Genomic DNA, 26,202 nt, shown 5'->3' with positions numbered 1-26,202 from the left:
CCACCCTCTGGTCAGGTCCAAGGTGGGAAGGCAGAGGCAGGCAGTGCGGGGCAGCTGCTCCTCTGGCTCCTGGTGCCATGAAGCAGGCAGCCGTGAAGCTCCCCTGTCTCTGCAACTGCTCCTCAACTCCCAGTCTCCTTAGACACTTCACGCAGCCGGTAAGAGTTGCCCTGGTTATGGGGACCCAGCTCTGGGGTGTCAGAGCACTCGGGGGGAAGCCCTCCCTGCACACAGCCCCTAGCTACCCCTCTACCTGCATCCTGAGCTTATCCCCTGCCTGAGTGGTTTTCAAATTTTTGATCTGAATCCCCCCCTTTGAGTTATATATATATATATAAATTTTGGTTAAATCCCCCCACAACCCAGTAGGCTGGGTGAGCTGCTGAGGTGAGTCAGGGGGTGGAGGTGGTACTCACTCCCTGGACCCCACTGTGTGGAGCTGGCCTAAGCCCTGCCAGCCCTTGCCCCCACCAATAGAAGTCAAAGTACACCTCCCCCAGCCCTGGAGTTTTTATAGCATGTTGTGGGGGGCCTCAGAAAGAAAAAGGTTCAGAACCCCTGGGCCAGGGCTTCCCCACACTGGCCCCTGCACATCTCCGAGTAACTGAGGAGCCACTGATGGCTCCAGGAATGCTCACTTGTAGTAGCCCTGCTGGGGGGTAGCCAGTTCCCCCCGCAGGCACCCAAGGGATGGACATTCAAAGGCTGACATGAGAGCAGACTTGGGCCCTGTAGGGTAATTTGTAATAGATCATTAATGCATGGACCCCTTTTAAGGTAAGTTCTCAAAGCACTGCAATAACACAGACCCGCTCCCCTCCCAGAGCTGGGAACAGAACTGTGCACTCCTGATTCCCAGTCTCCCAGGCAGTAACCACTGAACCCCACTCCCCTGTAAGAGGTGGGAATAGAAGTCCAGCATCCTGATTTCCAGAGCCTCCTAGATCCCACTTCCCTCCCAGAGGCAGGGGTAGACCCCATGAGTCCTGCCTCCCAACCCCCTGCTGCTCTAACCGCTAGACCCCACTCCCCTTTCAAAGCTGGGGTAGCAGCAGGAGATGCAGGGAATGGCTGGTAGGAAGTGTTGATACTCAGTTAACTGCAGCTGTGTGTTTAAACGCATGTCAGGTGCCCATTTGTGTATGAAGGTCTGTCTGTGGGTATGGGATGTGCTGGGGGGGGGGGAGCATACATTGATGTGCTACTGGCAAAGGGTGTGAGTGTATTACATGGGGTGGGGGTGAAGGGCTGTGTGTAACGTGTTGGTGTGTGTCTAATCTGTTGGGGTGCTAGTGTGTATATGGTGGGTTGTGTAATTGTGCATTTGTGTGGGGAACGGAGTGAGTGTGTATTTGCGTGCTCTGTAGATTGGGGAAAGTATTGGGTGGGGGGGAACGTGTGGCCAGTGTATTGTGTGTGAAGCAGTGTGGGGGTGGTGTGTGTACGCAGACAGGGTGTATGCTAGGGGAGCACATATAAACTGGGGCGGGGGGTAGATGAGTGAGTGCAGAAAGTATAGTTGGGGGTAGAGAGCACCTGCAGATGGCATGTGTGTTGGGGCGCAGGTGAGTGTGTACAGGCACGGTGTGTATACTCTGCACTGTGTAGAGCCTCAGGGCTTCCAGGCAGGCCCTGTTCCCTCTAATCCCCTTCTCCTCCTACCAATCACGGAACTGGCACCCAAGTATTTCAACCCTCTTCCCACCCCAGGCCCCCGTCACATGCAGCAATTTCTAAACCTTTGCAATAAAAACCCACCCCATCCTATTGCTGTAAATACAGAAACACCCTCTCTGCCTAGGCCCAGCTGGGCTCAGGCAATCTGCAGGGGGCGGGGAGGCATGGGGCAGGTAGGCGCTGGCATAAATACGCCTAACACTGTCGTGTCCCCCCACCCCCCCACAGCTGCTGCAAGCACAAGCCAGCCTGGGGATGCTGCGGTTGGAGTGGGGGTTTCTTCCTCTTTGGTTCTAGAACCAGTGGGGTCTGGGAGCTAGGGACTCCTGGGTTCATTTCCCAGCTCCAGGAGGTGAGTGGGGTCTAATGTTTAAGGAGGGAGCTGGGGCTCAGGACTCCTGGGTTCTATCCTCACCTGTGGGAAGGGAGTTGAATCTGGGGGTGGGGCTTGTCCTGGAAACCAGCATTCCTGGGTTCTACCCCTGGAAGGATACCAGAGCAGTAGCTCTCCAGGGCCTGACCTGGGAAGCCTAGCAGCTCAGGGTCTGTGGGATGCCTACCCACAACCCTCCCCATTCCATAGGATCCCAGGGAAGGGCTCACTCACCAGCCGGGCTGCTGGGCCTGAAGTAGCTGTTGAACTGGAAGAATTTTTCCAGCTTTCCTGATCGTCAGGCAGCTGGCGAGTGACTGGGTCCGTGCTGGGGCTCAGGTCCTGCCCAGCGGGATGTGGGGGTATGAAGCCAGGCCCTTGATCGATCAGCTCATCAACGCGGTTCCAGCCAGTGACTCGAGACCAGTGATGCAGAGAAGCTGAGTAGCAGCAGCAGATTGAGCAGGTGGATTAACACGGGCTAAATCCATCCAGCTCGGAGGATTTATGCCCCAGATTGCTGCTTCCACTTGGGAGGGGAAGAGAGGGCATGGGATACAACAGCGTAATAGCATTGTACCTAGTCCTGGACAGATGTCAATTCATTCATCCATGCTGGGAGCTGGGTTGGTACTATTGGAGAGATGGGGAAACTGAGGCACAGCGCAGGGAAAGGCTGTGACGTGGGGACCACACCTCTGCTTGGCTGAGACTTGCTGTATTATCCCTCCAGCTACAATGCACATATCAGGGATAGCTATATTTAAGTGCAATTCACAGATACATCAAACTTAACAAGCTCTTTGGAGTGGGTGGGAGGTTGCCCTGAGGTCATGGGAGTGCCTTTGGCCCCCTCCCACATGAAAATTCACCTGCGTTTTGCTGAGTTATTGGATCTAAGCTCAGAGAACACAAATAGACCTGTTATGTGCTTAATAGGAGCCAGGGTGCGGGGGAGAGGGGAGGGAAGTCTAGAGGCTAGAGCAAAGCTGGGCTGGGAGTTAGGACTCCTGGATTCTATTCCCAGCTCTGGGAGGAACAGGACAGTGGATGTCAGGACTCCTGAGTTCTCTGGACCTGGCTCTGCCACTAACTTTCTGCCTGATCTTAGACAAGCTTCTGCACCAGTCTGTGCCTCAGTTTCCCCATCTGTAAAATGGGGATAATAATCCTTCATCTATTTAGATTGTAACTTCACTGAGTGTCTGTGCAGCACCCAGCATAATGGGGCCAAGAACTCAGCTGGGGTCTCTAGGCGCTACCATAACACTACTAATAATGCACATCTCATAATGGGCTCCCCGATCTTAATTGGGGCCTATAGACACTATCATAATACTATTAATAATGCACAGGTCATAATGAAGACCCCTATGTCATTTGGGACCTTTCGGTTTTACTGTAATACAAAGAGGTTTGCTATGCTTATCTGGGAATACACTGCCTCTTTGGCCTTATTGCAGGAGTAGAACGTGCACCCCATGTGGGTTACAGAGCAGCAGCCGAGTTAGTCTGTATCCGCAAAAAGTACAGGAGGACTTGTGGCACCTTAGAGACTAACAAATTTATTTTAGCATAAGCTTTCATAGCTACAGCTCCCTTCGTCGGATGCATGTGGGTTAGACTCTTATGTGCTGATTTCAGGTACCCTGCTGGGGCTTGGAAATTTTAGGGGTAAATTGCCTATAGACTGAGTGCCTGCTAGCTTTGACTGCTACCGCCTTCGACCACGGCTAGTAGGAGCTATTGCTTTCAGACACCGGTATCTGGATGAAATCCAAATGTAACAGACCTGGAATTCCTAGTTCTTAGGGAGTTTTTAAACATTTACTGTTGTTTTCTGGGCCCCGGAGGGAGAAGGTCAATTCTGGAAAGGTAAATTAGGAGTCTGAAGTATTTCCACATTGCCAGGACCGCCTGCGCTGGGCAGCTGCAGCTCCCAGCTGTGGCTCCGCAGGCAAGTCCCTCCCAACCCGGGCAGGGGAGAGAGGGGAATAGCAGCAAGTGATGAGTGGAGGGGGAGAAGAGGCAGGGCATGGGAGATACCAGCACTCCTGCTGCAGTTTTTTTAATATTGCAAGGTTGCCAACCCTACCAATAACTCAGGCTGACATGGAGCCTGCTGAGTTGCTGTTAAACAGCAGCTGGGTTCCACTCCAGAGGCTGCTGCATCTCCATCTGGGGGAGCAATTCCCATATGAACAGCTGCTGCACCCTGTCCCAGAGGTGGCTGCCTCCCAGACCCAGGCAAGGGATTCTCTGTATAAAATAACCCCCATGTTCCAAATCAGAGGCAGCTGCATGCCAGCACTGAATGAAATGATTCCTCTCTGCCTGCCTCTAAATCAAACCTCCAAGGCACCTGCACCTCTTCCTCAAAGCTGTTAATATTACATGTACTAGGGAAGCAAGTAGGAGACCTCAGCTTAGATTGGCGGCATTCGATATTGGCTCTGACAGAGTAACTACAGGCCTCTGCTATCCGGGGGAAGGGGATATGACCCATCTCCTGAGAGGCCTGGCAGGGAAAGAAGAATTGCCCCTCTGTGAAGTTTCTACCCCCACAATCCCTACAGTCTGTCTGCAGCATCCCGCTCTATGGGGCTTGAGTGGCCCTGGCCCAGAGCTGTATAATCAGCCTTTCCTAATCTTCCGTGCCTGACCTCTTTGCTGGTGTCCTCACAATCCCATTATCTCTGGCCATAAAAAGAGAATTAATGGAAGGCAGCTGCAGCCATGAAGGGCGACTGCTCTTCTCCTGGCACTGAGAGCCTGTTCCTAGCACGTCAGCAAATGGGGAGTTCATTGTACGGGGAGCAATAGAGGATTTGGTGCATTCATTAATAATCAACAGCTTCACGCTTCCAGTTTATACTTCCTGGCCAGGCAGCATCAGCACAAATTTCCCCCCAATCTCCCAGCCCAACCTTCAGCCTAGAGGCCTTCCAAGGCCAGTGTCTGTGGCCAATTCAGTCCCCAGTCTCTCCAACATGCCTGCAGCTCACTTTGCATTAGGGTTTGCGCCTCACCAACAGAGCCTGGGCTGGGTCAGCCCCCTGGACTAGAGCTGGTCTGTGAATATTTATATCCCCGGCTGAAAATGTAGACTTTTTTTGTTTCAGATCAGTTGAAACATTTCATTTCAATAATTTCAAAACCTTAGTGTCAATTTCAGCTTTCTTTTCTTTCACCCAGTTTTCAGTCTCGCTTAGATTTCATAACAAGTCATTTGGAAACGGAGAACTGGAAATTTTTGCATAACAAATGTCAAATGGAAACATTTCAGCAAATTCAAAACTTTGTTTCTGGGCGTTGTTTCACATTGGGAAATGCATCGAAGGTGGTCGTGTTCTGCGAACTATTTTGGTTTTGAGGGATTGATACTTTTTTAATCAAAAAACCCCCAATTAAATTAAAAATTCCAGACCAGCTCCAGTGGCTGGTTAGCGGTAAGGTAGCCTTATCACAGCAAAGATAGGCTGGCCTTGTGGTTATGGCACAGGTGTGAGACTCAGGAGATCAGAGTTCAGTTCTTGACTCTACCACATATTATTGACAGTGAGTGAGTAACTTAATCTCTGTGTGTTATTTTCCCCATCTGTAAAATGGAGATGATAATCCTTCCTTTGTGTATTTAGACATGTTCTGTATTCCAAAACGCATCCAGAGTAGCATTATAGATGTGTAGCTAGGTCTTACATGTTTGTGTATAGCTAGTACATATGGTTATTTGGAATCCAACGGCATCGGTGTAGATTCCTCATATTCTTAATGTTGTGGGAAGGGCAAAGACGCAACGCAGACTGTGAATTCTTTGAGCTGTTTAGCACCTCCACTGACCAGAGTTTATCCATTAGCTAACATGACTCCAAACACGATTTAATCACCATAAAGTCATGCTTGGCATCATGACAGCTAACCTGACTCTTCACTGTCAGATTTTGTCACATATCCTAGCTCTCATGTGACTCCATAAATCCTGTGCTTTAAAGGGACATTGTCAACTTTAAAAAATCACAGTTCTGACCCAAAATGAGTTACCTTCTCTTGGTACAAGCTATAGCAAATTTTCACTGAGAGATGTTAGGAGAGGTAAAAGACTGATATCATGGGCTGATCAGACGTGAGAATCAGCCTCTCGATAGCAAATTAGAGCTGATACGTCAGGCGGGAGTAGGCTGTGACAAACCTTGAAAGGGAAGACAAATACCTTGTATTTGATGTGATAGAAAATGGGGAGCCAACGGAGGGACGCACAGAAAGGGGTGATGTCCTGGCCAAAGTGATGGGCTGGGAAAATGACCTTTGCAGCAGCATTCTGAATGGATATGAGCAGGACCAGAGGAGCAGTCCTGATTATTTTTCAAGTCCCGGTATCCTGCCCCAGTCAGCGTGACTCCACTGATATGGGGCGTGCAAGGTCACGCTATGTGGAGGATGCCATTTTGTTTCTATATAAGAGCTGGAATGGCATTCCAGCCCCAGCACGCCACGGGGGGGGACAAGGTTGCATATGTCAAGGCTAGAGAGAAGGACGTTACAATGACCAAAATGTGAGTTAATGGGAGCCTGGACGAATTTCAGTGTGGATGGATAGGAAAGGCTGTATCTCAGAGTGAGTCTACGAGATACAGATATAGCCTGGATGTGAGGAGCTTGAGAGAGATCAGTGTCAAAGATGATGGCCAGGTTGCAGGCCTGAAGGACAGGAAAGATGGTGGTGGTGTCCATGGTGATTGAGAATGGAGGTGCCAGGGAGGGCTGGGGGAGGACAATTAGGAGCTCTCTGTCACCATGTTGAGCATGAGCTGCCAGCTAGACATCCATAAGGGGATGTTGGGGAGACAGGCCAAGATTTCCCTTTGGATAGGAGACAGCTGTGGAGCAGAGTAGCAGACCTGTGAGTTGTCAACAGAGAGATACCAGTTGAATTTGTGTTTGTGGATGAGATTACCCAGAGGTAAGGTGTAGAAGGGGTCTAAATACAGTACCCCAGGGAACCCCCACAGAGAGCTAGCAGGGCTGGGGTGAGGCAACTTACAACACTCCCAGGTTTGTTAGTGAGGAACGGGTACCCTTAACTCACCGGCCCGTGGTCACAGGAGGGAGCTTTGTAAGAAGACAAGGGAGAAATACTGAGTGTGTGACTTGCTGGGATGATACATCCTTGGCTGAGGAGAGGATTCAGCCCTGTGGTCTAACACTCACAGAGCAAGGAGATCCCTCCTGCCATCTATTGATGAACTGGAGGAAGAGTCAGAATGAGCCAGACCTCATGTGAATGGGTGACACCCACTATGCCCATGTGGACAGTTTGTTCATTTGGGTCAAAATTCCCTTCAGTTTTGGCTATTTGGAAAATGAAATGTTGTTAGCCCTATTGTCTGGCTAATGGGCACCAGAATTGTCCTGATTATGACCTGAGTGAGGGGTCACTATAACCAGGATCTCAATCACGGACCACTGGGTAGTGGAGTTTGGCTAAAAGGAGGGTGGAAAGGATCTTTTGAGCTTTCAAAGAGGAGTGAATCTGTTGTCATGGGCCATGTCCAAGGTCCTATTGGTTCTTAAACCCTTTCTATGGTGCCATGGCAGAGCTGAAATCGCTGTGGCAGAGTTAGGCAGTGGAGCCTCAGAACCCAGATCTGGCATTGTGGTAAGAGATAATGTAGAAAGGGTGAGGTGCTCCTACCTAGAACCGACAGAGCTGACATCGCTAGAGGTGCCCTGAAGACCCAGATCTGGTGGCACACAAAGGGGTGATGGCAGAGATAGCTTTGTGGCTAGATGCAGTGGCATGGCGAGAGGAGACCGTGCAGAGATGGCATTGGGGCTAGTGACGGCAGCACAGGATCTCTTTGCAGAAGTTCCTTCCCCCTAGGGGCTGTAGATGGACCTGGCCAAGCATACACCTGGACTCTGGGACTTCACTAACCACTGACCATAGCTAGTGAGTGGGATGCACAGAGGGGAAAAAGCCAGGGGAGTTGAAGAGCATTTGTTCACATTGGTAGATGGGGAAGCTAACGCAAAGGACCACTGTCCAAGACACTGTGGGGTTGACTTACTATTTGTAGAAACATACAGATGATTTATTGTTGTGTTTTCCCAAATTAGTGCTGGGCTCCTTTCCTCTTTGTAGAGAAAGTGGGAAATTTTGTAATATTTTTATGAACAGTATGCGTACCTCAGTTTAGCCATGCCACTCTCCTGGCAAAGTGGGTGGAGAACGAGTGGGTGTGAGGGGACTGCCTTCTCCAATGGGAGAGGGCAGGGAGGCATGGCTCAGTGTCATCTCTACTGGCTAGGTGGGGACCGTTAAGAAGAACTGGCTGGGGCCAACACACATGAATGGAAAGCCCGGAAGAGACAATGAGAGCCTCAATGGGGACATGAATGTGACATTACATTCCATATTCCTTATGAAAATATGCTTATGATATGAATATGACATAACTGAGAGAAACTTTATGCAAGATGGGTCTTGTAAGGTATCATTTGAAAGGTTATGATTTACTGAATGTGATTATCCAATATGTATGTCTGTATCATTTCTGTATCTGAAGTTAGGAATGTTGATTATGTATCCGTATTTCAAATGTATCCCCAACTATAGCCCTTCAGGTACAACAATGAGAATGTCAGATAGTGCTAAGGGCCTATTAGCAAAGACAATTGACTGTAAAAGAGCTTAGTCTTCCTGTGGATGCTCCAGAAAGCCTACGAGCAATGGCTGCCACAGCCATGCAGAGACCTGGGTCTTAGTTATCTTGTACTGGATACCCCTCCTCCCCTTTTGGAGGTTTTCCACTGGGAGACAAAGGGTTCCTGCCATACACAAGAGCTGTATAAGGCAGGGAGGGGAGTGACATCATCACGGTTCTCCTCTGCCTCCCCACCCAAAGACACTGAAAAACACCTAGAAGCAAGAACTGAACTGAGGGGAGAAGGGTTGAGCCCAAGCTGGGAGGGCATCTAGCTTGTGAGTAATAATACCTGAGGTCTTAAGCTGCACGCCGGTGCAGCTGCTTTTCAAGACTTTCTGTAATCTGCCTGCAACAATATCTAGGGTTAGAAATTACTATTTGTAACCAATTTCTTTAGTGAAACAAGTTTAGCTGGCGTGCTTTGTTTTATTTGCTTAGTAATCTGCTTTGTTCTGTTGGCTCTCTTTAACCACTTAAAATCCACCTTTTGTAGTTGTTAAACTTTATTTCTTATTTATAATCCAGTTTGTGCAATTCATAATTGGGGGAGGGGGTAAGAGGCTGTGCATACCTTCCTCCACATTGAGGGAGGAGGTGGATTTCATAATATACCTTTGGGTCTGCACTCCAAGGGAGGAGGAGACCTGAATGCTGGGGCAAGTCCCTTAAGCTGAGCCTTCCCAGAGCTGGTCTCTGTCTCTGTGTCATTCTGCAGTTGCGTGTGGCCCTGCCTGTGTGTGTGCTGGAGGAGGCTTAATAGCCTGGCTCAGCAAGACAAGTAAAAAGGGTGCCTAGACTGGCAGGACAGGCGGGCTCAGCTGTATCCCAGTACATCAGGTGTCATCCTAAGGGGGGCAACCTGTCACAATGAGATCTTAACAGCTGGCAGCCACAGCAGGAAGAGATGTGGAAACAGCAGGCCTGCAACTGGGATCAAACAGGAGGTGTCAATTAATTGTGTTTTAAGGGAACTGCCAGAGAGACACACACACAGGGCTCAGGAGCGCAGAGTGAGAGCCTGGCTGGATCCCAGGAAAGCCTGGGATATTGTGCCAGTTGCTTCTGCCCATATGGCCCTTTTCTTAAGCTTGGCTTTTCCATGCTGACCGAAGGAATCAATGCTGATGTTGGATTCCACGTGTCTAAGAATTGCTCTCTTGCTCTGAAAAGGCTGCACAGTGTGGCTGCAGATTCTCACTGTTTGCAGGCTCCCTGCAGAGGGATCAGTCTCTAAACTCAGCTGGACTTGCTGCCGGGAGATATAGTGTGTCTGAAGCCAGAAGGCCTAGTCTCAGATTGGGAGAGCTGCAGAGCTCACCCTTGTGCAAGCCTAACCTGAGGGCTTGGTGGAGGACAAGGGGTCCTCCCAAGACTGTGTGAAGGCTGGGGTAACAAACTCCTATAGATCTGTACCAGGCTCAGTACAGCTTTCTTGATTCCATACCCAGACTGGGAGCTTGTGAGAGGGCAAGGACTGCCTGTGAAGGACACCAGGGCAGGTGTTTAGGTTTCTGGGGGGGCACTTGAGCACGTGTGTTTTCTTAATTGTAAGAGGAGCCCTGGATATTTGAACCTGGTCCTTGTTGTTGCCAGTGACGCTTTGCAGAAGGGCTACACTAGTATAAGGATTTCGACTGGGAGGCTGGACAAATGCTTTGTCTGAAATGTAACTCAGAGTTCCTCCTTGCCTGGGGCTGGTGCCTTGGCCTGGTGAGAAGGTGGGGGGGGTGGGGGGTGTGTGTTTGTGTTCTAGGGACCTTGAGAGTTATGCCCGCGGTAGGGCCACCCAAGCCCCTGGTCAAAGGCTCGGGACCAGATGGAAAACAGTCCACTGGTCCCCCAGGTTGGGGGTAGAGTGACAGGCCAACAGCCAATGCTCAGAGCAAAGGTAAGTTATAGAAACACAATGACACAGCTCGTCTAGTAACCAGCATGATTGACAAGGATGGCAGAGCCCTAAGGGAAGTCTGATGGTGCAGGAAGGATTTGGAATGTAGTGTTACCATTAACGGGGAGCAAGCCTATTTCTCAGAATATGGGCTTAGCTCGGAAGAGCTCCACAGGGGCCCAGAAGGACAGGAATCTCCATGTGATGGGGTGAACTCACCCTGCATTGGACAGGGAAGGGTTAACTCTGCACTGTGGGCAGAGGAAGCCATGCCCCCATGTCCCTACTGGGCATGCTCCAGGCGTAGCAGCAGTATAAGAGGGAGTAGCCCGTCTCAGTCTGGGCTGACTGCCGTAGAGGAAGGACGCTTCTTGCTGGCTCCTGCCCTGGAACCACTGGACCCCTGGACTGAGGAAGCCAGAGGCGCCGAGACCCAAACAGGTGCCCAGCTACCTGCGGATGCCCCAGGGAGGTCTGAACTACAGGGAGTTACACCGGCCGAGGAACCCAGAGACCCCAAAGATGTGCAGATTGCCAACAGGAGGGACAAGGTAGGAAGTAGCCCGGGGGGGACTAGCCATCCCGAGGCCAGTCATCATGTTGCAGACAGATCCCCACTGACCTAGTGGTGGACGCACTCGCTGCTGGAAGGCCCCTGGGCTGGGACGTGGTGGAGCAGGGACGGCCCGGGTCCCCTACGTGGCCGTGACCCTCCTCCCCCCCGAATGGTGGCCTATAACCTGCCAAGTGGCCGCTAGGCCATACAGCCCTGGGCCATACAGCCCTGTCTGAAGGGCAACTTTATTGACTCCAGCCGCTAGGAGTCAGCCCCGCCCAAAGGAACCTCTGAACCTCCGTGTGCCATCCCCAAACAGATGGTTTGGTGGGAAGATTTAATAAGACACTAAAAAACATGTGGTGGAAATTTGTAGAGGAAGCTCCCCACCACTGGGATGCTCTACTCCCCGCTTTGTTGTTTGCCATACGAGAGATATCCCAAGCATCAACCGGGTTCTCTCCCTTCAAACTCCTCTATGGACGGCAACCCCAGGGTCTCCTTGAGCTCCGCAGGGAAGGATGAGAAGAACAGGAGACTCGGGGAAAGGGAGTGGCCCATCATGTGCAAGGAACTTTTGCGAAAGAGAACCTGATGCAAGCACCGCAGGCTCAGGTGCAGTAATGTAACAAGGGGGCCGCTTCTGGAATTTTGAACCCAGAGACGGGATCTGCTCCTATTGCCCTCGGCTGAATCCAAGCTCTTCTCTAAATGGCAAGGCCCCTTCAAGGTCACTCATTGGGTCGGGCCGGTTGATTATGAGGTCCAACTACCGGGACAACAGCGGGCGACTCACACATATCATGTCAACCTCCTAAAGGCGTGGAAGGCTAGAGAAAGGGGTTGACAAGTAGGCTATCTGCCCTAGCCAGAGCTGGGACCGCTCACTGATGACCCTCTGGAGGCCTGACCAGTGGCAATGGGAGCAGGCCTAACTGAAGCCCAACGGGAGCAATTGCAGGGTATACTGCAGGATTTCCCCAATGTCTTATCCTGTCTGGGGTGAACAGTGATTACAAGTCATCATATTGCCACCAGACCCGGTCAGAAGGTCCGCAATCCCCATTGGCCCCTGCCTCAGAAGATGTGGGAAGCCATGAGGAAGGAATTAGAAACTATGTTGGACCTGGGGGTTTTAGAGGAGTTGCACAGCAAATGGCGAAGCCCAATAGTCCTGGTACCAAAACCAGATGGCTCAGTGCGCTTCTTAATCAATTTCCGGAAAGTGAATGAAATTTCCTGTTTTGATGCCTATCCCATGCCATGAATAGACAAACTCTTGCAACATCTAGGAGGAGCCAAATTCCTGTCAACTCTAGACCTGACTAAGGGATATTGGCAAATCCCCCTGATGCTGAACTCTCATCCTAAGACAGCCTTCCCGACACCTTTTGGTTTGTATCAGTTTATCACAATGCCGTTCAGGCTCCACAGAGCTGCACCCACCTTCCAGCGGCTCATGGATCGGTTGTTACAACCCCATGAGCAATACACCACCACCTTCATTAACATCGTCATGTACAGCACCAGTTGGGAAGACCATCTCCTACACCTATCCCAGGTACTCCAAGCCCTTAAGCATGCTAGACTTCCGGCCAACCCTACAAAATGTCACCTCTGGCAGAGCGAGATGACATACTTAGGGTACACCGTGGGGGGAGGACATTTACGGCCCCTGGTCAACAAGACCCTGCACGATTGGCTCAACACAACAACAAAGAGGCAGGTGCGGCAATTCCTTGGCCTGGCCGGATATTACCGGTGTTTCGTCCTCGACTTGCTACCTTGGCAGCCCCCCATGACGGACCTAACCAAAAATTCACAACCTCAGAGGGTCCAATGGTGGTCCCAATGTGAGGCAACCCTGCGAACATTGAAAGAATGACTGACCAGCGGACCAGTCTTAATACACCCGGATTTTCAGAAATCCTTCATTTTACAGACAGACGCCTCAGAAACGGGCCTCAGGACAGTATTATCACAGGCAGTAGCTGGGGAAGAACACCCTGTGCGGTACCTAAGTCAAGTAGAGGGTTTCTCTGGGAACAGCTTGCAACTATTGAGAAAGAGGCCTTGGCTGTTAAGTAGGCCATAGAAGCTCTGTGGTATTATCTGTTAGGAAATGCATTCCGACTGATCACTGACCATGCACCCCTGCGATGGTTAAATAGCATGAAGGACACAAACCCATGAATCACGCGCTGGTATTTTGTCCTACAATTATATGACTTTCAGGTACTACATCGCCATGGGAAAGCATATGCCAATGCCGATTTTTTTTTTTCCCCGAGGATAGGTGGGGAGGGGGGAGAAGAAGAGCCCCCACTGGGTGCCCTTTTGAGGAGGAGGGTGTGTGATGGGGTGAACTCCCAGAGGGCAACTTTGACTCCAGCCGCTAGGCTATACAGCCCCACCCAGAGAGCAACCCTGTTGACTCCAAGCACTAGGCCATACAGCCACACCCAGAGAGGTATCTCCATTGACTCGGGCTACTAGATCTTGTGGCCAGCGAACTCAAAGTATCATTAATGATGCTGGCTGCTAGGCCTTACTACCCTGTAGACCCGGGGTATCTCTATTGACTTTGACTGTTGGTCCTTACTGCCTTGCAAACCCTTGGTATCTCTATGGACTCTGGCCACTAGGCCTTACTGTCCTGCAGAGAACGGCTTCCCCCCCCCCCCGGATGTAGGTCACATGACCCTATTGCCCTGTGGAGCAAGGCAATTCCATAGACTCTGGCCATTGGGCCTTAAAGCCCTGTGGATCAAGTCCACTTTATGGACTTTTGCCCTTAGGTCTCACAGTCTTGGGACAGAGGGCAGCTCGAAGGATGGGGTGAACTCACTCCACACTGGATGGGGTCTCCCCACCCCGTCTCACTCCCCAAGGCATAGAATAGCAACAGAGTTACCCTGTGACCCTCTTCCAAGGAGGGAATGGCTGGGGTAGGTGTGGGCTACATCCTCCTCTTCTTTCTTGTCTTTAATTAGAAGAGTAAATCACTAATAAAGGGTTGTAACTATAGAATAAAACTTTAACTACATATCACAAACTACTGGTGAATTTTTAGGTCCAAATAAAGACTCTGAATACAATGGAATTAGGGCAGTTCTGCTGCACCTTGAAGCTTGATCTCATCAAAAAGATAGTACCTCATTTAGAAAACCACCCCCTGTTGAATCAGTAAAATTTCCTAGGATGTCTCTCATGTAGGCCTGAAGCCAGCCCAGCCCTGCCTAGCTTTGGAACCTCAGTACACGATGACCTATAAACCACGTAACTCCGTCTTTTAATCCCAGACGGCAAGACACATGGGTCTCAAGATGAGTGATTTAGTTTTCTAACTGGGCATAGTCTGTGGAGCAGCTTTACTCCTGAAATCTCATTCAGCGTTCCTCTGGCACTGAAAATAGTCTGATGAGAACTGGCTGAAATGCCCCAAGGCAGAGCCGGTATGAACCCCACTCCTTCCATCTGCAGCAGTTCTTCTGAGTTTGGTGCTCAGTGATACTCAGAGAATACTCCAACAATCATTATCTACTCTGGGCCACTGACGGGTAACTGAAGAGACAAGACTCCTGTTAATGACTAGGTATAATATTTATTTTGGTTTCCATTGCAATGGCCCTGATCTGTATCTTTTGTACATGCTGATAAATTGTTTGAACAGAAAACCTCTCTTCTGCATGGTTTCTGGCCTGAAGAAGTTCAACGATGCTACCGCTGTCCAAAGAAGAGAGCCAGAATATTGAACCCTATTACTGCTATCTCTGCACCAATACCAACGTCCATTGCACGATTACCCTGGAAACAAAAAGAATCCCCGATAAGTCAGGCAGACTCCAGACAACTCAAGAATCTCCCAGAATGCAGCCTGCTCATTGGCACTTTGTCTCAATAGGCTTCTCCTGGGGAGGGCTGGGGGAAAGCACACTGCAAATAAAGCATTTTAACCTTGAACGTCAATGCTGCAGATAACAATCCTAGCTGGCTGAAGACAGCATTATACAGGAGGTGTTAATGCTGCTGCTGAGCTTTAGGAAAATCACAGACTGTAAAAATTGCTGGGTTTACTAACTAGCTTTCCTTCAGGCTAAATGGAAGCAGCAATTAAATGTCCCTTTAGGTAGTGATAGCTGAAACAATAAGAAGCCAGGGTCCAAGGCCGGGCTGATCAGAAGCTGAGCTAAGTGGTTGGAGGAGGACTGATTGCATACATAGGGGCTGGGGGATTGATTGGATTCATATGTGTGTGAGAGATCGAAAGCCAAGAGAAGCAGGGGGAGCATGACCTTAAAAGGGAGTAGACACAGGGATTCTTGGGCACACAGAGTTCACTTGAAACAGGCTTGGATTTCTGAACAAGAAAACTACCAGATGTTGTTTGTTCCCATAGGCACCAACTCCATGGGTGCTCTGGGGCTGGAGCACCCACGGGAAAAAAAAAACAGTGGGTGCTCAGCACCCATGGGCAGCCCTGCAGATCAGCTCCTCTCTCTCCCTCCTAGCGCCTCCTGCCAGCCATGATCAGCTGTTCAGCGGCATGCAGGAGGTGCTGGGAGGAGCGGGGGTAGGAAGAGGCAGGGGAGGGGGTTGAATGGAACAGGAACGGGTGGGATGGGGTCAGAAAGAGGCTGGGTGGGGACTTGGGTGAAGTGGGGGTGGGGTCTGGTGTGAAGCGGGGGTAGAGCACCACCCGGGAACAGTGGAAGTCAGCGTCTATGTTTGTTCCTACTGCATTCAGGGAAACTGGGATTTTTGTGCATTCTTTGTAAATACATAGGATTACACCAACGAATAGGACTGACATGTGTTATCAATTTCTCCTCCTAATGGAATCAAGCCAGGAAGGCCCTGAACATTGGCAAACCGCTCAGACTAAAATGGAGCATCAACTGAGGGCTGGAAAAATATCCAGCAGTCAGGCTGTGTGGTTTGTAGATGTCTGCTTTGTTCAGAAAAGCTCAGTGGGTTTTCTAGGTATTTGTACAACCCTGACCGCTGTAATGTCTGAGTGCCTCACGAACATTAGTGTATTTATCCTCACAAACCTCTGGGAGGCAGGGCAGTGCCATTATCCCCATGGTATAACTGGGGAAATTGAGGCATAGTGAAACTAAATGACTTGCCCAAGGTCACAGAGGAAGTCTGCGGCAGAGGAGGGGGTTGAGGTGAGGGAAAGCATGAAGACTGGTACTAGAGGGTGAGGGATGGCAATGGGAGGTGCACAGGGGCTGCTGGGGTAGCCGGGGGGCCGTGTGTGATGTCAGTGTGGAGGCCTGGGGGCTGGCAGATGGAAGCTGATGCTGCAGAGGGGCAAGGGCTAGTGCTGGTCATAATGTTTTTAGTGCCCCAACTGTCTTAAGCCAGGCCTGGTAGAAATTTCAGTCGGCAAAGGAACAACCTCGATGTTCACCTCACCAGAAATCCGATACCTGCTAAAGGTCCCTTACATGCATCAAAGGAGTCGTGGGCACCTGCTGCAGTCCCCTCCCTGCTCCTCCCTCAGATCTGTTCTCCTTGCTAGGCGTCAGCACATGGACCTGCCTATCCCACAGACACAGGTAACAATAACCCACACCCAGTCAGTTACATACTTGGTCACTTACTGCTGTGTTGTAGCGCATCTCATTAGCAAAGTGTTCGCAGTTCTCAGCCAAGACTTGATAGGTCCTTTTCTCCCCATCTCTTTTGTTTACCTGGGCTATGATTCTGGGCACCGGATACACATTCAGGGTCTTGTCATGCTTGTTGTTGACCCAATAGTTGCAGTTCCTTACAACACGTTTGAGGAGCTGTTTCTTCACCACCGCCTGGCCATTGATGGAGGCAACAGAGCCCAAGCCAGGCCTTTCAGTCACATAGAATCATAGAATATCAGGGTTGGAAGGGACCTCAGGAGGTCATCTAGTCCAACCCCCTGCTCAAAGCAGGACCAATCCCCAATTTTTGCCCCATCCCTAAATGGCCCCCTCAAGGATTGAACTCACAACCCTGGGTTTAGCAGGCCAATGCTCAAACCACTGAGCTATCTGCCCCCCATCTGGAGATCAGAGACAGAAAGGCAGGTTGTGAGCTCATTCATATGGCCAGAGCCCACACCCACCTTCCAGTTGTCCCTGCTGGTGCCTACTACATCATATTGCCATGCTGAATGGTGCTAATGGCTGCTATCAAGGTGGGTCTCATCCCCGAAGACAATGGGGATGTCAAGCACCTTCTTTCTGGCTCAATATAAGGAGCAATGAAGCTCATTGACATGGTTTAAACCAGCTGCAGACAGTGGGACTTCCACTGAAGACACTAAGCCACATGGCCAGGCCAGAGCTAACTCAAGTGGTTTAGCAGGGGTTAGGCAATGGGTGTTGGAAGCAGGAAGCCAAGAGAAGGAGTCATGAGTAGAGCCTTGCAAATCCACAGATATCCATGGATCATTTCTGCAGATAGTGGATTGGTTGCGGATATAACCACGCAGGGCTCTACTCATCGGTGGTGCCCGGCCCACAGCATCCAGCTCGGGCAGCCTGTGGGTGGCAGGGGCACAGTGCCCTCAGGGGTGGCGGCCAACAGCCAGGGGCTGGGGTGACTGAAGTTGGGGCTGTCCAGCACCCGCTCACTGCACCACTTCCTGTCCAGCAGATCAGGCCCCTTGGGCAGTGCCAGCATCCCCACCATGGCCCAGTCCGGCAGCAATGTCCGTGCTCCCAGCCCGCTGGCTCCTGGGCAGTGGGAGCCACCCCCGAGTCATGGGGATTGAAACAGGCAGGGCCCTGGCGCCCCAACCGTTCGCCCCGCTGTGATGTAACATGCACTGCTGCTGCCATGCCATCGCTTGTGAGCCCCCGGGAGCAGCACGCGATGTGCCACCCCCGTGCTGCCCCTTCTCGAGACTCCACCCCCTTGCTTCCCCTTCCCCCTGCCTCCGCACCACCCCTTCTCCTTGAGACCCTACCCCTCCACCACCCCTTACCCCCAGTCCCTGCCCTGGCACCACCTCTTCCCTGCAAGACCCCGCTCCCCACTCACTCATCTCCACCCCTCTCCCCGGCTACTAGCCCTTGTGAGACTGCTTGCTGCTGCAGGAGTGGCACAGATGCGGGTACACATAAAAGACGGCTAGTGGATCACAGGTCAGATGCACGTTGATTCTGGCAGATGCGGATTCACAGTTTTGTATCTGCTGTGAAAAAGCTTCGACCTTGTCTCAGTGGGTCTCGCGCTGCCAGGCACATTAGGCTAGCCTCAGAGACTCACTGCGACCCTCCATGTAGCCCTTCTCTTTAGAGGCCAGGGTCACAGCCTACTGAGCCCTTTTCATCGTAAGCCAGTAAGGGAGGTGGGAAGAAGCAACCCTCCCTCGCACAATCTCTGTTGTCTCAGTCTCTGTGATTAATCGGGGTGGGCGGAGACCCAGGCCCATCCTCTACTCCAGGCTCCAGCCCAGGGACCCTAATAGTCAGGGCCATCCCTACCCATATGCAAACTATGCAGCTGTGTAGGGCACCAGGAAATTTGGGGCACCAAATTGCCCCAAATTTCCTGGTGCCCTACGCAGCCGTGTGCTGCATCCAGCTCCAGCAGCCAGCCCGATCCCCTGGACGGCTAAGCCAGTCGCTCATGGGCTGTGTACAGCAGAGCCCAGGGTAGCTGCCTGTGCTCCTGCCCCACCCCTTCCCCTCAGCCCCCACCTCTTCCCACCCCAAACCCCACCCCTTCAGCTATGCATCCCAGGAGACTGCAGCAGGAGTTAGGCCCGTCCTGCAGTCACCGGGCAGCGGAGCAACCAGCCACAGCCCCCTCCACTATGCCAGCTCCCAGCCATGCCACCGGTGAGTGCTGGGGGGCAGTTCCCCCCCCTTCCCCCAGGCCTGGGAGCAGAGCAGGCTGGGGCCAGGTCACTCCACTTCCTGCTGCCCCATGAGTGCAGGGGCAGGCCCAACTCCTGCTGCCTTCCTGTGCTGGCTGCTCCTGCCCCCCAAAGCCCTTGGGCACAACGCCCTCTACACCCCCCCCCCCAGAGGCCTGGGACACACACACACCCCAGAGGCCCAGGGCCAGTCCCCCCCCCCGGAGGGGCTGCATAGGGCACCACAATCGCTAGGGACAGCCCTGCTAATAGTAGCAGCTCTTGGTAGCTGACTTTTTGAAACAGGACGAGTACAATTCCCTCGGCCACTTCCCGACAGCAGCCCCCCACTTCCTCAACATCTACTTCACCCTTACCTCAGGGCCTCCTTCCTTGTGCCTGGTAGGGTTTGTACTACCAGTTTTTCCAGCAGTATAGCTTCCTCCTACAGCTCCTGACATGCACACCTAACTGACTAGCTGGGAGGCTTTTAACTTGTTCCAGCCAGCCCTTGATTGGCTTCAGGTGTCCCTAGCTATCACCACTGCTTTCTAGAAGGATCTTAATTGGCCCCAGGTGTCTTAACTGACCTGGAGCAACTGCCATTTGGTTACCATGGTAACACGGATTTGTTTAGCCTGGGGCTAATATACTTGTTTCTCACTACTTTCCTATAGTCATCTGGCCTTACCCCGTCACGCCACACAGGGATCTAGTCATGAGCGTGATACTGAGCAGAAGCAGAGAGCCAGGGCTTCTTGGGCACACAGCCCACTGGAGAGGCAGACTCAGGGAGTTCTGAGCAAGGAAACTGCCAGCTGTTTCTTCGTTTTTACTACATTCAAGGAAACAGGATTGTGTGTCCATTCCTTGTAAAAAAAACAAATTTGTACCAAGGAATACACCTGACTCAGATCATCAATTCCTCACCTTAACAGAAACAACACTGCCAGGCCCCAAATATCAGCTAGCAACCACATGTACACATATATTGTGAGAGTTGGCAACAATTTCATTGCGAGTCTCATGATATTTGATGTTCTTTTTAAATATCCAGCTTTTGGAGTCCTGTGATTACACAAGACTCTCAGCTTTCATATAAAAAGAAAATAAAGTTTCTAACCCACATGTGTGCAGAGAAAAACTTGAAAATGTGGCCCTTAGAGGCTTGAACGCCTGAATACAAATGAACAGAACCCCATCTTTATTATTTGAAAAGTATCTTGTGACTTCTTGGAGCCTGATTTATGATGGTTGAGTTCTTGGGACAAGCAGCACTACTCATTGATGGCTACTTTCTATCCCCAACGCAGCCCTAGCGGGATAGCTAGGAGGATCCAAGAAGGATATGGGCAAATTGAAGAGAGTCCAAAGGACAGCAACAATGATAATCAGAGGTTTAGAAAATGTGACCCGTGAGGAAAGGTTGGAAGAACTCGGCATGTTTAGTGTAGAGATGCCTGCCTCTCCTGACAGTCCTGTATCCCAAGGAGCTCTCCCTCAGGGCCACGCTACTAGTGCTTCTCTGGCTTTCTTTCCGCTTTCTGCTTGTTTTTTTGTCTCTGCTCTGACACAAACAACTGAACCAAACAATGCCCTAGCCCCTGTGTTTTCAATCACTCCCAGGAAAACTCCTCTCCTTATCCCTGAGTTTTCTTGCCCAGCCTTTCTCAAGAGACCCAGAGTCTTGGGCAGTGGCTTCTATTGTTTCATCTTTCACTATGTAAAGAAATTTAATTGCTTCTTCCATTTAGTCTGAATGCAGGGCAGCTAGCAGGCTCATAAGCTGTAATGAGGTCTGTGACTTCCTAGATCAAAGACATGCTTGATGGCAACCATTAACTCTTTCCTGCTCACTTTGGTTAAAAGTAGAACTGTTAAAAAAAATTGAATTTCTGTCCCACAGGAAATGCCAACATTAGTTTTCATCCTGAATCAGAACAAAAAGTCAAAATGTCTGAAACCTGCTTGTGCAACAAAAAAATTCCCAAAATATTTTTGATTCAATTTTTGATGAAACAAAATGAAACAATTCTAACATCCCTGAATGGAAACATTTCACTTCAGGTTCAGCATTAATCTCTGCATCTGCCTGAGCTGCTGTGGGCCTCAAGGGAGTTGTAGTTCCAGGTCTTCGGGTCTTTCATGGGCTCCCTATGATGCCCTGCAGCAGCTCAGCCCTGGGGACGGCCATTGTGCCTCATGAAAGATTCCAATGGGGTTCCAATGGGGAGCAGGGGAAAATGGAAAGCACGAGAGACCCAGAACTAGAACTCACACAAGGCAGCCTGGCAAATTAGAGGGAGGAAAAGATTAATGTTGGCCTGAAACAATCTGCTTTGTTTCGATTTTCCTGCTGGAAATTTCCACTGAAAGCTATTTTTTCCCATGGCAAAACCCCAGTTTTGGATGGGAAAAGGTTTCATTGGAAACTTGTCAACCAGCCCAAGTCATAAATGCCAAGAACCAAAATGACAAGAACCAAAAGCGAATGGAGAGGAAAAAAAATCTGTTGTCTTGATCTGTCGCTTTTGTGCATTAAATGGCATGATTGCATGCCCTGTTTCCCCAATGTAGTCAGTTTCCCTTGTGTGAGTGTAGGGTCTATCAAAGCAGAGCAGAGAGAAAAAATGTGTTTTAAACACTTTTTATAAACAGGAAAAATGGGATTGTGTAAAACCGCAAAAATGGCAGGGGGGGCTCAGGAGGGACTGTTATGGGTACACCAAGCAGCAAGATGAGCAATTGAAGCTAAAGGACAATGTTGGCACAAGAATGACTGGAGATAAACTGGCCAGGAATCAATTGAGGTTGGAGAGGAGAAGAAGGTTGCTACCCATCAGAGGAAGGAGGTTCTGGAGCAGCTTCCCCATTGGAGGAGTGGGGGGCAAACACCCTCAGCTCGTGTGAGGATGGAGCTGGATACGTTTCTGAGCAGGATTCTATCACGGGGTTGGCTGTGCTAGCAGGGACTGGATCCAATGACCCAGGAGAAGTGAGCTTGAAAACATGTATCTGTTAGTTCAAAGGCTCTAACTAGCCACGTCAGAATAAACCTCTTTGCAGAACAGCCATTAGAGGGCGGCCAAAGACACAGTGTGTGGGCTATAAGACGACATAGGTGAATGATGGATTTTTTAATTAGCTGACAATTCTGACAAATAAATGAATACAACAAATGTTTTTTTTGGGTTCACCCAAAAATGAATTTTTTAAAATTTTTGGAGAATCCAAAGTTTGTGTGAAAAAAATTAATTTGGGGGCGAACTAAAGGTTTTGTTTCAAGCATCTCTACATGGTTTTTTAAATTTTTTAAAATAAAACGTTGAAACTAAAAAAATCAAAATGTTTAGGGTTTAGTTTTGAATTTTTATTTATTTTTTTAACCAACAATTTGGCAAAATTAACACAAATTTGCCAAATGTTTCTGTGTCATCAAATCTGCATTTTTTTCACACACACACAAAAAGCGTAGGATGAAAAATGTCCCCCAGCGCTAGTTACAGGTACTTGAGAACCTAGAGCATGAACCTGCCTCGGCCTGATCTGCATGGTATCTCACCAGCTCCCTGCTGACTGCTTCACACAAGGAACGAAAGCCACCCATCTCACCTGTTAAATGGACAATGTAATCATCTCCCACATAGACACACCAGTGCTTGTAAAACCCTCGGTCAATCTCAATCAGGTCTCCAGACCTGGGTTTCCGCTGCAGGAGAAAAAATTATTGTCCAGTCAAAATGGCAGAGAGACACGGTAGCTGCTGAGCGATCAGAGACAAAAGGAAAAGATGCCCTGGGCTTGGAGTAACTCAAAAGCTAGCGGTAAGGGACTTTCACTGGAGACAGAAGTAGTCAATTGAGACTGGAAATAAGGATGTTTCTACCCATCAGAGGAGGGAGGTCCTGGAGCAGCCGCAGGGCTAAACTTATGGGTGGGCGAAGTAGGTGACTGCCGAGGGCACCCTGGTCAAGAGGCAAGGAGCGGAGTGCACCTGGGGTACAAGACCACAGAAGGGAGCTCGGGGCAATGCAGGGGGAGGCAGAGGAGCCTGGGGTGATAGTGGGGTAGGGACCCAGGGGAGCAGTGGGGCCCAAGAGTGTTTACTACCCCATCCTCCCTGCAAGGGTCCACTATGCTGGGGTGGTCTCAGGAATTCCCCGAACACACGGCACCTCCATCCAATAAGTGATTGACACAAGCAGTTCAAACACACAATGCCTTTTATTAGCACAAAAATCCTTATTGCAATAAGTTAAAGCACCCTGAATTGCTACTATATGCAAGCCAAGGTGATGCTGAATGCGCCCTGCTTCCAATGGCCAGTTGTCTATGGGTCATTGGGGATAGGGAGAAGAATTTGTGACAGCGGCTCTTGCTAGCAGTTCTTAAGCAGCAGCAGTGTCTCTCCATGGTTTCCTTCCTCTTGTTCATCTCTGTAGTTATGACTTTGGCCATGCACCAACATTGTGGTTAAGCACTTGCTGCTGCACTCAATGTCATGACCTGCTGCTTTACTACTGTCTGCAGTTTTTCCACAAGCTTGCTATTTTTCTGCCCAATGTCATGTCTATGTGAGCTGCCTGCTTTCAGGTAAGGTGGGAAGGGTTTCAAAATGGAGTAACTCTTGTTTTCCGCTGTCCAGGGGCACCAAAATACAAATTCTCCCAGGGCGCATTTTCCCTGAGGTCGACCCTGAGCAACCTCCCAATAGGGCAAGTGGGGACACAGAGCCCATTTAGTTTGAAGATGGAGGTGGCAACGTTTCTGACTGGGATGATATGATGGGGCTGGCTGGGGATAGCAGGGATGGGACTCAGGGACCCAGGAGGTCCCACCCAGTCTACATCCTGTGTTCCATTATTCATTAATTTTCACTCATAAACTAATCAACACATTCCCTTGTTCGTTCTCAGAAAAATCATTGTGGGCTCAAAGGGTCGGTCTGGTCATTTTGTAAGAACACCCTGTATTCTCTGTGTATAACAGGTTGTTTCAGGTGCAAAATTCAATGTCTCCTTCCCTATGGAGCCAAAACAGGCACCTTCATAGTAATTTGTTTTTACATAGCACTTAGTCTTGCCGCAGCCAGCTGTTTGATTGTTACTGTATCAGTTGCTATATGACTACAAGGGCTAATTGCAGCAAGAAGCAAAACAGAGGACTCAAAATTGCTTATTTGCTGTTTATAATCACAGAACACCAGAGTCAGCCAAAAGCTTTTGATAAGGATTTTTGCGCTAATTCCTCTGCGGGGAGGAAGTGCTGCCCTGAGCTGTATCCTCGTCTTTTCTCTTGGTCCTGGTCACTTTCATTTTCTTCATTTCTGATTTCCAACAGGAAGAGCCTGAGAGTCAGAGATTCCTGGTCTCCAGCCAACTTATGAGGCTGGTGTAATGGAATGCCTATCCTAATAGAATCCTTATTTATGTGGCTATAATCCACAAAAGTGTGGCACACCAGAATAAAACAATTCAGAGAAATGGAGCCACACACTCCCTGAATGAGATCAGTGACTGAACACCTAGCTGAGAAAAGGTGGGCTGAAAGAAAAGGATAAAACTTCTCTAGGAAAACAATGTTTATCCAATATAACTTATAGCCTGAACTGAATTCCTTTATCTGTGTATTTCTCTCTCTCTCTTTTCATATGGATGTAAGAAAATAATTTATGCTGTTAAATATTTATCTTTAATAAAAATGTAGTAACTAAATTAACCCCACCCCATGGTCTTTTAGTGCATCATAACCTGTATATAATGAGGTGAAGAGATTAACTGGCTGGATTGTCCAAAGGGCTAGAGCACAGCAATACCCATTTCCTGTTGGCTGGCTGGACGTTTCTGAAAATGTGGACCTTTCATTTAGGTGCCTAAATGAGAGCTGGTGTCTCTGGAAAATCCATCCCTTCCACCGTCTGCTTCCTTAGTAATAGAGCTGGTCAGGAATTTTTCAGTGCAACGTTTTTCCATCTGCAAATGGCAATTTGTCAAAGTAGAAATGTTCCTTCTTAACAGTGTGAGTAATTAAGTATTGGAACAACTTACCTAGGGTTGTGGTGGATTCTCCATGACTGACCACTCTGAACTTAAGATTGGATGTTTTTTCTAAAAGCTCTGCTCTAGGAATTATTTTGGGGGAGTTTGCTGGCCTTCGTTAGACATGAGGTCAGACTAGATTATCACAATGATCCCTTCTGGCCTTGGAATCTATGGTTCTATGAAGCTATGAATAAAGGACAAGCCCAATGCAAGTTATTCTGATATACAAGCCGTTTCAGTTAGTACTTACCCCTTTAAGTGGCATTTTCGTTGAGCTTCAGAAGCAGAATGACTTATTTTCTCAGGGTTTCTTTGTTTTAAAGAAATTAAGGTTTCAGTTTCCCCTTGACTAATGCAAACATGTCACCTATATAAATCCTCGGTAATTGATAAAACAAACGTAGGCCTTGTTTACACTGCCACCTTACAGCGCTGCAACTTTCTCGCTCGGGGGGTGAAAAAAGACTCCCCTGAGCGCTGCACGTTGCAGCGTTGTAAAATGGCCGTGCAGACGGTGCGCCGGTGCTGGTAGCTATTCCCCTTTTCACAGCGCTGGGAGAGCTCGCTCTCTCAGCGCTGGTGCCACAACTACACAGCCATGATAAAGCGCAGCCACGGCCGCGCTTTAAAATCGCGAGTGAAGACATACCCTTAGGTGTTCGCATCGCATCTAAGTAGCATGAATGGACACCGGCTTGTTGTGGTTCCTGGGGAACCTGTTTAGCTCATTGCTGGAAAAGAAAAGCTAAAAGTAGACCAGACGTGAGGCAGATTCATTGCCATAAGTATCATCAAGGAAGGAGAGCGTGGCACTCTGTACCTCAAAGCCACACCCTGTGATCCCCATACTCACCCCTGTCATATAATTGATATGTTTTGCACAAAGTATGTCTTGTGAGGTATCATGTTAAAGGTCTTGATCTGTTGAACATTACTATCCTGTTGGATTGTATGTGTTATCCTTGTATGTGAAGTTATGAAGTTTTGCTATGTGTGTTGTGTTGTGAGGTGGGGTATACCCCCAACCAGCCTTTCAGGTACAACAATGGAATAGCCAGATGTGCTGATGGCCCATTAAAGAGAATCCACTATCCCAGGAGCTGTATACAAT

At 49.6% G+C, this 26,202-nt stretch overlaps 2 protein-coding genes across 2 annotated transcripts in view; one reads left to right on the top strand and one right to left on the bottom strand.

Moving 5' to 3' along the window:
• Positions 1-26,202, top strand: part of LGALS12 (galectin 12) — a 73,700-nt gene that overhangs the window by 26,307 nt on the left and 21,191 nt on the right. The window lies entirely within an intron of this gene.
• LOC140915169 (phospholipase A and acyltransferase 3) lies at positions 14,922-25,356 on the bottom strand. Its single transcript, XM_073354746.1, has 5 exons — positions 25,342-25,356; positions 22,663-22,759; positions 17,748-17,923; positions 16,814-17,017; positions 14,922-15,008 (listed from the first exon to the last, which is right to left on the bottom strand). The coding sequence occupies exons 1-5, from the start codon at positions 25,354-25,356 to the stop codon at positions 14,922-14,924; spliced, it is 579 nt and encodes a 192-aa protein (XP_073210847.1).

This window comes from Lepidochelys kempii, chromosome 7 (genome assembly GCF_965140285.1).
Source record: "Lepidochelys kempii isolate rLepKem1 chromosome 7, rLepKem1.hap1, whole genome shotgun sequence".
Lineage (NCBI taxonomy): Eukaryota > Metazoa > Chordata > Testudines > Cheloniidae > Lepidochelys > Lepidochelys kempii.
This window is presented reverse-complemented; position numbering and strand designations above follow the sequence as displayed.

Coding starts and splice junctions, on each gene's coding strand:
- LOC140915169 (XM_073354746.1), bottom strand. Junction 17,924..22,662: donor TTACATTGTCCATTTAACAG/GTGAGATGGGTG, acceptor CCCACTGCCCAG/GAGCCAGCGGGCTGGGAGCA. Junction 15,009..16,813: donor AGATGCGCTACAACACAGCA/GTAAGTGACCAA, acceptor TTTTGTTTCCAG/GGTAATCGTGCAATGGACGT.